Source organism: Dendroctonus ponderosae, unplaced genomic scaffold (genome assembly GCF_020466585.1).
Source record: "Dendroctonus ponderosae isolate FM_Combo_2020 unplaced genomic scaffold, Dpon_F_20191213v2 Dpon_F_20191213_1, whole genome shotgun sequence".
NCBI lineage: Eukaryota > Metazoa > Arthropoda > Insecta > Coleoptera > Curculionidae > Dendroctonus > Dendroctonus ponderosae.
In genome coordinates this window covers 57,733,773-57,745,568 of record NW_026017110.1, presented here as the reverse complement: position 1 = coordinate 57,745,568, position 11,796 = coordinate 57,733,773, and the positions used below count along the sequence as shown (strand labels likewise).

Here is an 11,796-nt window from a genome sequence, read left to right as displayed (position 1 = left end):
ACAGTAAAACATATTTTCAAGTCCCGCTTTAAGAATGTTAATTTACGACAATATTGGGGATCCAATTTGAGTTAGTACAAAAAATGTTTCACTGTGAAATATCTCGAAAAACGTCAGAGATATCGACTAGTACATATTTTCTGTTTAAGAAATACCGAGGAACGAAATATTGTTGACAGAATAGCATATTTGAGAACTAAAATAATTCTTAATAACATTTAATTAAACTTAATAATATAAATACTTAAGTACTTTTTATTTTCTTTTTTCTAGTTCTCAATTTTGGTTCTCTAAAACCCAACTTGTAATACCTAAGCAATTTCAATTTCCAACTAAGCAAGTCTCAGTGCAGTTCAATTCCTGCACCCTACACTCTTAATGTCTTCACTTTTACATTGGCAAATTCCGGCCATGCTCGTCTAGACAAACAGAAACTAATAAAAATTCAATAACAAAATAGAAACCAAACTCGCACAGAGAGGTAAAAATCCGAGAAACAGGGAAGAGAAACTTAAGGCTCGTGCCCTAAAAGCTCAGGTCCCTAATTCACCTGGAATTTTTTTTTTTAATTATTTCTTTATTTTAAGTTACACTCGATTGATACATGCACATGTATAAAGAATACAAAATGAAATGGCGTTAAAAAACACTTGACAAAGGACATATTATACTAAAAGGCACTGTTGTTACATATTTAAATAGTCTCTAATACTATAAGGCTCTAACTCAATTAACATCTGTTTTAATTTGTCAAATTCAAAATTTATTAAAAATATATATGTAAACAGAAAATTTTTTGTGAATTTACAATTCATATAATGTAAAAAATATTTGTTGAGTACCTAGATACCTTGTACCTGTATGTACTCTTCAGGTTACAATTTTTTTTTATATATCAGTAATCATATTTTTATTTTCTGTCCTGGTTTAACAGTAATCCACATAGCATACCATACATGTATATTCTTACCTAAAACTAGCAACTTAAAACATTTTCCCGAGAACTCAATTTTTGACAAACTATCGGAACAAATGTGTTCCTGTGTATAGTAATATATTCTCTGGATTTTTTATTAAGAAATTGAAGTTATTTGATTTTATTATACTTGGCAATAAATTATACAATTTTGGGGCTACATAATGAAGAAATTTAAGATGAATTGTTCGATTATTTTGATCAGGTAGAGCAAGAAAGTTGTTAGATATTTGTCTTGTGTTGTGGTTATGTTTTACATATGTTTGAGTATTTTTGTTCTTATGGGTAAATGAGATTATCCCTTACAATTTTTCAATTCTTACTTTTTTAATGTTGTTTTCTAGTTTATTGAAGAATTTTATACCCATATAGTACGGACTCTTTTCAGACAGTGTTAGTCTGTGTGTTGGATACAAAATGTTTTCCGTGCGGGTGCTATGATTCTGGTTAACGTTGTTATCGTTTAAACGTATACTCTTAAAAACATATAATATTGCCTCAAAAATGTACAGACCGTATACGGTAGAAACACCCTTTGATTTAAAAACCCCTTGAAAAGACTGCAAAAGAGACATTCCGTAGATAGTCCTTAGTATACGTTTTCGTACTCTAAATATATTTCGAGTCCTCCAGCTACTCGCCCAAAAAATTATTCCCTGCCTTGCGTGCCGTTTCATTCAGGTATCTTGAAACATTTCGGATACAAAAACAGATTTTATTTAGTTTCTTACTAAGGTAATCAATATGGCAAGACCAGTCTAAAAATTCATCAATGTAAATACCCAAAAACTGTGTGCTGCTACTACTTCAACAACAATGGTGAGTGGTTTCTGGTTTTTATTTGATTTGGTTCTAAACATTAATGTGTTTGTTTTTTTCTTTATTTAAGCATAACATATTTTTTCCAAGCCATCTTTCTTAGGATGTAAACAAAGTAGTGGCATTTCCCACGAGTTTAGGGATTGTTTTTCCTCCTACTAGCAGGTTTGTGTCGTCTGCATACTCCGTTAGCAGAAAATTTGGGGCAAGACAATTCGCTGTTAATGTCATTCATAAAGACTATAAACAAAATAGGTCCGAGCATACTCCCCTGTGGCACACCTACTGTGCTTTGCAAAATTTTTGAATTGTAGGACATCCCGTCCTGGTGTATAATCACCCTTTGGGTTGTCTTATTTAAATATGAGCGTAACCACTCAAGAGCGAGCCCCTTTCAGACAGTTGACAGACAGTTTTCGATTCAGACAGGAAATTGTATCTTTTATGATAATTCTAACTACTTTGTCGGAAATTTGGCAACATAGCTTGTCATTTTCGGCGAATGAGGCCCAATGGAAAAAGTCTTGTAGGTTTGAATGGTTCGAGTCGAAACAAGTAGTTGAGCCAGTCCGTAGCTGGATCCGCAAAAGGAATCGCGCCGTGCTAGAACGCGTTGCCTGGGCTCCCACCAGCGTGAGGTAACGCCCCTTGGCCTATAGTGACCCGGCTCGAACTAAGGACCTCCCAGGCCCGCCCAGGCCAAGTTGGTGTCGGGCCGAGCAAAAGGTCACCAGTAGAGGCTAGAGATTGTCTCGGGGTCGACCTATCACCTCAACGCAGAGCGCGAACACGAGAGCAATTTTGAAAGTGCGAAAAGCCCATTCGGCTAAGTGGTGACGCGTCCAGGTGCCCGTGATGGTGCTCTAGTGCCCATGGCATCCTTGGTGGCCAACTCGTGGCGCGAGTCTCCGCTGGTGAATCCCGTGCTCCCAACTGGAGGACTCAATTCCTTGAATCCTCTTCCACCGGTCGCTGCCGTCCAGCCATCAAATTCTGTTCAAGCTGTCGGCCCTCTTTCCGAGGCTCAAAACTCAGATCTGGCTCTTCTGAGCCGCCAAACACCGTCGCAAAATAGTACCGGTAGCACTGACAAAAATCAAAATATTGAGTGCGTCGTGTGTGGAGACAAAAGCTCTGGCAAGCACTACGGACAATTTACGTGCGAAGGTACGTTAAGATCATCTTCCTCACTAACTCAACTAAATCTTCCCACATCAACTGCGTAGTCTATTACCTCATCACCTCCCCTATCAGTTGTAATCGCCACCTTATCACCATTTTCAATCTCACGCGACCATATCAATTCTTTCCAAGTCCCTCTAGGGACCTAAAAATAGCCAACAATTGTTGAAATTGAGAGTTAAATTGCGGTAGGTCCGTTACAAATTACTATAGAAAAGTCATCAGTTAGGGCAGAGATCAAGTAATTCGATCTAAGCGGTTATGTGGAGTTATGCACACAATTTTTGACCCACGGGACGTTCTGACCCTTTCGCTGCTAATCTCAGCGCCAGTTTACGTAATGCGACCATTTAACCTTTAATCATCAACACTGCCACATTTACAGAGTGTCCAAAATTATGCAATAAACAGTCCCCATAATTTAAAAAAAACTGACTTATTTTTCAATTAAGGAAACTGAATTTCAATCTTCAAATCTCGTATTTCCAGCCAAACAAAAGGCAAAAACCAAAAATTGTTTCCTAGAATTTCTTCGAAAATTACGTTTGCCATTCAAACCCTATTGCACATTGAGCATATTAAAAATCGAGATATGAAAAAATCTCGGGAGGAAATCTAAAAAAGCCTTAATTGTCGCCGTTGTTAAAAACGCTATATTTCCGGCATTAATAAATCAACAATGAATCCAAATTGAAAGCTTTCAACTTATAGGACTAGGTATTTTTACCAACCGCTCATTCATAACTTCCTCAGAAAATATGGTCCGTGTTGCGGTGGTAATTTCCAAATTTTTTACGTAATATTTTTAATTAAATCGGGAAATATCCGATAAAATCCGCGCAAGAATTGCAATTTTTGACTGGAACTTTGTTCTAGAAAAATAGGTCTGCAACTGAAAACCAGAAATTCAGTTTTTGTGTAGTTTACTGCCGGATTAGTTCATATTTATTTTATCGAAAATCATTTTATTTAAAAAGCTTAATATAACATGACAAAATTCAGCGGGTTTCTTCTTCCAGGTCATTAAATTAAGTTTCCGGGGTAATTTTTTAAATTTCCGTTCGCAAATTTACCGTTGAAAATATCGGCAAATTGAGCCGACTAATTATTCAAATTATTATTATAAATAATATTTATAACCTCTATCTAAAAAAAATAATTAGTTTTCCGTGGCTTTTATTTATTGATATGGAAACAAAGAGATAAATAAATATTTTTATTTATCGACTGATTATTCTCATGTTTTGCCTTTCTCCAATTTTCGGCTAGAGATGGTATGAAGTAGCAAAGAGATTTTGCTCTGCTTTCCTTTGAACGTACTCTATTACACATTGGGAGTTTGTTTGGGCAACGAGAGCGCGCAGCTGACATGTCTTTTTCAACATATAAGTTTTTTCTAAATTTTTATGAAAGCTTGAAACTGGAAACGTGTGTTTCTGCACAAAAGAACAGGCAAGAAAAAACAAGTAAATCCCTGAGGAAAATTGTAACAAAACGGAGTAATTCTGGAAGCAAATCTGCAACAAGTGAAAAGAGAAGAACTCAGCTCTATTGGGTGGATAATTTAAAAATAATCGAAATTGTTATTAAAAAGCAACCATTCCCTGCAGTAATAAATAAATAATGATTCCGAATTAGTTCACAATGTACATGTTCATTCTCATTCACTTCTCTTTAACCGCGTTGGTAATTGAGGAACTTTCGAAAATGGTTTTTATTAATTAGCTTCTTATGGAAGTATGTCGGTTTAGTATGTCGCTCATCATGGAGATCCATCAATTTGCATAGGCAGTTTCTAGGTCAAATGGTAAAATGACAAATCGCCTTACATTAAAATGATCATTACCTACTCCTGACAAAATAGTTTGATGTGATGGTGCCTAATAAGACAACAAATTGCTTGGAGATTGGTCACTATTGCTAAAATACCGATAATTAACGTTTGCCTGTTTTGGCAGTATAACGTCGGGAAGAAATCCTTCAAGTAAGGCGTAAATCGCTCCAACATGCATTGAAAACATATTTTTACCCGATTTAAATAATGTATATAATTATAAATCCATTCGATTATAGGAGTGAGGAGTAGTGCTTGCTCGGAGATACATACAGCGAGATTGCTGTGTAATTTAGCATTTTTATCAACTTAATTAGGTTCTTAGAGCATTAAAGAAATTTATACTTGGAAATCATATCCTATTAGAGCAATATGGGACGCGGTTTAAGGCAAGACTCGATGTTAGAACAAATTATAATTTTCTTGCATTATCATAGTCTCCATCTCGCTGAACACGAACGTTTACATACACCTATAGGATGTACCACTTATTTCGTATAATCTCACTATTTACGATCATTAATTCTATTAGCTTTATTATTCAAATGACTTTCCATTAGAGGCTAAAACACGAAAATAGTTGATTTATTCTTCTTGCTAAAATCAACTATCAGTCATATGCAAATATTAAACATTATTGAAGGCGGAATATATCAAAACATTGTTTTAAAATCGTGGTGATGTCTAAAACACTGCGAATATTTTACCGTTTAAACTTGCTAGTGAAACACCTCTGAGGATGTAAGTCATTCATGCTTGCGAAACGGCTATTACTTGAGAACTTTTAGGGATTTTAATTTTTTTGATTCAATAAATTAAACAGCTAATTTAATTTAATTTAATAAACATTTTAAATGAAGGTAGACAGTGAAAGCGCAAACAAAAAAATACGAACATTCATTAAGCATCAAAAAGGTCAAAGAAATTCAAAACCGGACTTTTGGCATGACCAAATGGCAGTTGAAGCATCGGTTAGCTGAAGCTGAAGTACAACAGACACTGAAAGGTCTTAGCGATAGGAAATGAAACAATGAAAAACCATGAAAAATTAGTGAAAGATGCGAATTCAACTCACGCATATACGGAATGGAATAAATCAAGAAAAAGTCGTGTGCAACTTCAGACGTGGTTAACTCGACGCAACAACTACTTCTGAAGATGCAGGCCACTCGTCTTTGCGAAACGTCTAAAAAGCCGAAACATTCGCCAGTTTTAAGCAATAGCCGTGAAGGACTAGCTTTTTTTAGCTAGTGCAATTAGTCATATTCTTCTCGTTTCTTTCATGTAGACAAAGTGAGCGCTTCATCTGTTCCGTGATTTTCCTGCGGGCCATTTATCACGTACAATGTTCACTATTCCTTCTTGATCCATGCCGTTTATGCGTGAGTTCAATTCGCAATTCGTTCGCAACCTCCACTCGTTAACATCTTCCACGTTCTTCTCATCTTAATTTTTCGTGTTTTTTTATTTTGTTTCTTATCGTTTAGATCTCTTGTTCTTCACCTTGAATTAACTGATGTTTCAAGTGGCATATCATAGCACATCTGCGCTTCTAAATTTCTTTGTTCTTTTTGATGCAGAACGAATATTCATAATTTTTAGTTTGCGCTTTTCACTCTCTGATATATATATATATATAAATAATCTTTATTTCCTACAGAAAAAGGCTATCGACCCAATCGGTCTTTCTGCCCCACTCTCTGATTTGATTCAGAATCTTGATTTAATAACACTAGGCGCTTTATTATTAGTGTTTTAATTCATTCAATAACACTTTAAAAGACGATTCGATTGAATTCAACAACAGCTCTAACTTGTCCTAAATACCCACTAACCGATTTTTTTCCACGAATTTTTAGCTCACTTTATAAAATGATCAAAAGGCATTTTTTTAAATAATAATTATTAAGTCGTTCCGTGTGGTAAGCACGCCAGCAGTTTTATTTTGATTTCGTAAGGGGTTATGAATTAGTCAAGGTTGAGTGCTATCCCTTTCTTTTGTCTGTAGGTTCGGACCTTGCAAACTTTTTCTACCGTGTATTTAGTGTATTCCAAGCAGACCGTAAAAAATCGTTCTGTAGCTGATTTTTTCCGTTCAACCATCTGTCTTGCAACAATCAATCTATGTGGTTAATTGAGGAAACAGCGTTTTCGTTGAAAAGTGCTGGACATTTGTAGGTGAAAGGGCAATTTTGAGATTAAATGGACACATTTCTATTGGAGAAGCCTTAGGAAAACTATACGTTTGACATGAATTCCTTCAGACTTTAAATCTGTTACTAATGCTAGTTCGAAAGGTTTCTTACTATTGTACGATTTCTTGAGGTGTAAAATTACGAATGTGTTGGATCAAAACGATTTATTAGAATTACGATAATCTGATCAACATAGAAGACGTCCTGAAAAAAGTCATACAAATTTACACCCTTTAATTGACCGGTTTAATTAATTTAGTTTCAGTATAATTTGTAGTGATTAGTCCAATTGTCTATTAGCCTAGATAAATGTGCATACCGTTCATAAAGCAAAAGCGCCAATGATTCGACGCTGTAATATATCACGTAGACACAAAAATTAACTGGTAAAAATACTGCAGACCTTTGACCAGAAAATGACAATTTGATATAGTGACAACCGTTTTTTACTGTAAAAGCGCTTCATAATTAGACCGCGATTTAAAAATATTGACGAATGAGTGGGATGAATATTAATGGTATTTGGCATGTCGTTACTGTTTTGCGGACAAACAGAAAAGAAAGTTATTGAAATGAAGCGTTATTTCATTTACTTCCATACCAAGAGAGGTTGATGACTCGAATAAAATGTTTTTTTATGTCAACTGATATACGAAAAATATTTTTCTCAGGACAATGACGCACCATTTGCTGCAAAATCCACAGCACTTTCTCTTTAATCACGTAACGATAATTAAACGATTAGTATATGACTATTTGAGGAATTTGTTTGTCCTAAATCATAGCTCATAAACCTAATTTCTGTGTTAACTAAGACCTAAATATCCTCGATGATTTTTTGAACTCGATTCGATCCACGTAGAGTAAGTTAACATCCGCAAAGTCCTACAGAACAGAAAAAATCCCCCGAAGTCGAAGTGTTAAATACACCCATGGGGGTTGAAAAGAAAAATGCTCCTTTATAAAAACATTTTGGGCAATAAACCTATAAAGATGAGACATGCATGATAGGCTGGAGAATAATAATTCTTTTCTCAAGTCGCGGTTTGTCTCTCTAATCTTTTTACGAGGGGGTTTGCTTTTTTTGGCTTACCTTTTTAAGCGACCTCACTGACGGTTTACTGTACGAAATGCGCTATGGCAACTAATGAGTTCTAATAATATTTGATGGGTTATAAGCAATGATTCATTTCGGCAATCTATTCGGAAGGGTTAATTAATATCATTGGTTAATCATGAATTGTACCGGGTGGATCAGAAATGCCACATTAAACAACCCCTTATAGTACGGTTCGCTCGTAAAAAACAGTCCTCTATGGGTTTATAAATAAAAAAATGTTTAGTATTCGTCAATTATTCAGAGATTCCACACTCAAAACCCTGATTACGTTGGTAAAGACGCACCATACTTAGATACTTTTTGCTAAACCATAAGCAGCACAAATCATAACCAGTCTAAGGATCCGAAATTGCGATTCTAAAGTAACAAACACTAATTAAAATTAGACGTAACATTTTGAATTTCGGTTTGTTTAAAAACAAAGATAAATTAGAATGTTATTAGTGTAAATTTGAATTTGATAGTAGATACCACTTACTCCGGAATTATTCGGTCATAAGGAGGCAGGAGCGTTTAAGCAAAACAAACAATTTAAGGAAACTTGATAAGCATTCAGCAGACTTAGATCGGATTCTTAGAAGGATCTAAAAGTCAATTTGCTAACTAACACAGACTACTAAGATGTTTCCTATTTATTTAATTAAACCTCCAACAGATGGAAAGTATTAAAACAAACTCAAATTTTCCGATTCATAAATCTTGCTAGGAGGCTGAGTTTTTCGGTTTTTTGGCCTTATCACCTCTGAAGATGCAAGCCACTCGTGTTTGAGAAACGTCTGGAACCATTTTTCCCACTACTTACAACCTAAAAGCGCGAAAAACTCACCAGTTTCAAGCAGTGGTCAAAAAATATCTTCTAAGCATACTGATTCTCAGAAAATTAAATAGGTATGGGATTAATTGAGCGATAAGAATGTGTAATTGTCGGGTAAATGTTTGGAAACAAACATTTTTCAAACGGACAGTAGAAAGGCAAAGAGGAAAATCATAAAAGTGACCACAGCTGTAGGCTGAAGAAGCATTGCTTACAAACCGTAACATTGGTGATTGTTATCCCCGCGTAATTTTTTAACGTGTTTCTGGTTGGGCGGTTTGCAGACAATTATATAAATCTGGAAATGATTCACATGTATTGTCAATGCGTCCGGTACCGTTGTTTTTTTGAAATTTTTACACGCAACTAGACAAAAGGACCGAAAAATTAATAGCGACCAACTGTTCAAAGTTATTGTTAATATTTTACCGATTAAAGAAAATCGAGGCAGGTGTTCTTCGTTGAATTATTAACCAGGAACAATAGCGGTTGTGTATCAATTTTTTGCGTGATCCGACAATGTGTAATCTATCTTCCTAGTGACAATTATAACCGGTTGTATATGAGCTGATTTTATTTTATCTTAATGGATGGGAGGTTTACCTCTGAAAAGCCGATGCTGAACTATTTCACGTGCTGAATGTTTTATGCTAATTGTATACCATAAAAGTGCATTGTATTGAACTTCCTAAAAATATCAATTTTTCAGTAAAGCCATTAGCTGCTTCTGGCCGAAAAGAAATCAAACCCCCCTTGCCCATATGATTCAGCAATTCGTTCAACATCCATGGTCCATTTTTTAAACTGAACTGTTTCTGAAGTGTTCTAATACAATCGATAATAAATCCGTATTTGTTTCAGGTTGTAAATCGTTTTTCAAACGTAGTGTTCGACGGAATTTGACGTATTCGTGTCGCGGAAGTCGGAACTGTCCAATCGACCAACACCATAGGAACCAGTGCCAATATTGCAGGCTGCGAAAATGTATAAAAATGGGCATGAGAAGAGAAGGTAAATATTTTTTTATTTAGTTTCTAATTGGATTGTTCGTTATTAGAACTACCTCTATGTGCCATTGGAAAACTGTCTGTTGAGCCCAATAGTACTTCATGTCTTTGCTCTTTGTTATAAAACCGTTTATTTCCACCCCTTAGAACCAGTTGCAGGGACTTAGGGTGAAAATGCTTTGCGATTCCATCAAGTGTAGTGGATAGTCAACAAAATTCTTCAGCTTGTTCTCAGTCAATTCCCCCATTAAAAACGACGGCTTGATTAGTTATTGCAAATATTTAAACTGTTTTTTCGTGCTAAAAGACAGCAAAGTTCTTTTTTCGAAGTTTAACCCAGGAGTAGATACCTAACTAAAAATTCCCAGTTAATAATGTAATGGTAATAACTATTGTGATAGACGTTATGGAAACGTGAAATGAATAAAGGTGGCCCAAATAAGAGCGATTCTTGATGGATGATTCGGTTTTCTCCGTGTATATCTTTATGGTGTTTTCACTGTGTATCAATAACAGCGGGATATAAGTAGTTAATGATATGGCAATTTAAAATCATCAGAAATTCATTTTGAACATTATGGCTGATTATCTAATAGTAATTCTCACACGCAGGTATGCGTAAAACATTTAGGACTATAATAAATTAATGGAATAACTGTGGAGGCGCGAGCACAATGCATATGAAGCTGTTCATTTTATAATTTTATTAATTTACTTTCTCTGCTTGAGGATTATTGATTTTAACTCACGTTGATGTGAAACTGAGAAGTTTTTCGTGGTTTTAGGTCGTCGTGGAAATTAATTTCTTCCTTGCCTTGCGTTTGAGCAAGCCACCTCTGAAGAAAGACCGTCTTCAGGAAGACATTATTTTCAACGACGACTTAAAAACTCGGAAAACTTACCAGCTTCAAGGAATGGCAGCAAAAGTCCATCTCTCACATAAGAGGGTTTTTCTTGAAAAAATATCTGAGTGTAGAAATTTGTTGTTACAACAAAAGGCTGAAAAACTGCACTACAAAACTAACATCCAGGATATATCGCAAGGCACTTCTGCAACGGACGTTGAAGTTAAATTGAATTGAGTAAAAAACTATGAAATTGCTAGTTCATTACCATAAGAGCGTTAAAGATCAGAGACAAGTAAAAAATCCGATTTCGCATGCATCAGGTGGAATTAAAATAATGGGCGTTATATATCCCATGTGCGGAACTTGTAAAACACACGTATTATAATTCCGAAGAGTTAGGTTGCCATGCCGAGTGCGGTGATCGTGGGAAATGACCTTAGCTGACCCTGACCCTTAAAGCCTCCAAAGACCCGACCACGGTCCGAGAAGACCACGAGCGCGAGCCGTACCGTACGACTTTGTCTTTTTGCTTTCTTTTTTCAGCTGAGAGGGATTCTTAAGAGTTTTGCGTCGAATTGCTTTATTTACCATTTTCATCCGCAGTCCTCAAATTGGTTCAAGTTCCAAAACAACCATTAAGCTTCCTCAAAAGCCTTCTAGAACCCCCAACTCTTCCGTTTATGCAAACTTAAGCTTGAAGATACCATATAATTCATACATTGAGTCGCAGAAGTAATGTCTAAATTCGTCTAAAATTCAGCTGAGACCTTTTGGAAAAAAGTGTGCTGTGGAATAGTGCGCGGAAGAGCAATAGTAGGTACTATTATTTTTGGAACAGTCTCTAACTGGACATTTCTTCTAAGTTCTACAGAAATTTGAAAGAAATAGTCGGTATTAATTATTGATGGGTCCAATCGTACATTTCTCGGTCCTCTTCCTTCTCAAAGTAGTTAAGAAATGGCTTTAAGTGAAGTGGAGCAAGGGCGGATACAGGGGGGGGG

At 35.7% G+C, this 11,796-nt stretch overlaps 1 protein-coding gene across 2 annotated transcripts in view; it reads left to right on the top strand.

The window, feature by feature from the left end:
• The first annotated feature begins 2,341 nt into the window (after positions 1-2,341).
• Positions 2,342-11,796, top strand: part of LOC109537949 (steroid receptor seven-up, isoforms B/C) — a 57,464-nt gene continuing 48,009 nt past the window's right edge. The window contains exons 1-2 of one of the 2 annotated variants that reach the window (XM_019904944.2): positions 2,342-2,962; positions 9,802-9,951. In XM_019904944.2, coding sequence (XP_019760503.1) covers positions 2,668-2,962; positions 9,802-9,951 — 445 coding nt within the window. In that variant the 5' untranslated portion in view covers positions 2,342-2,667. The remainder of the gene's footprint in view (positions 2,963-9,801; positions 9,952-11,796) is intronic. The other variant, XM_019904945.2, reaches the window with a different exon arrangement.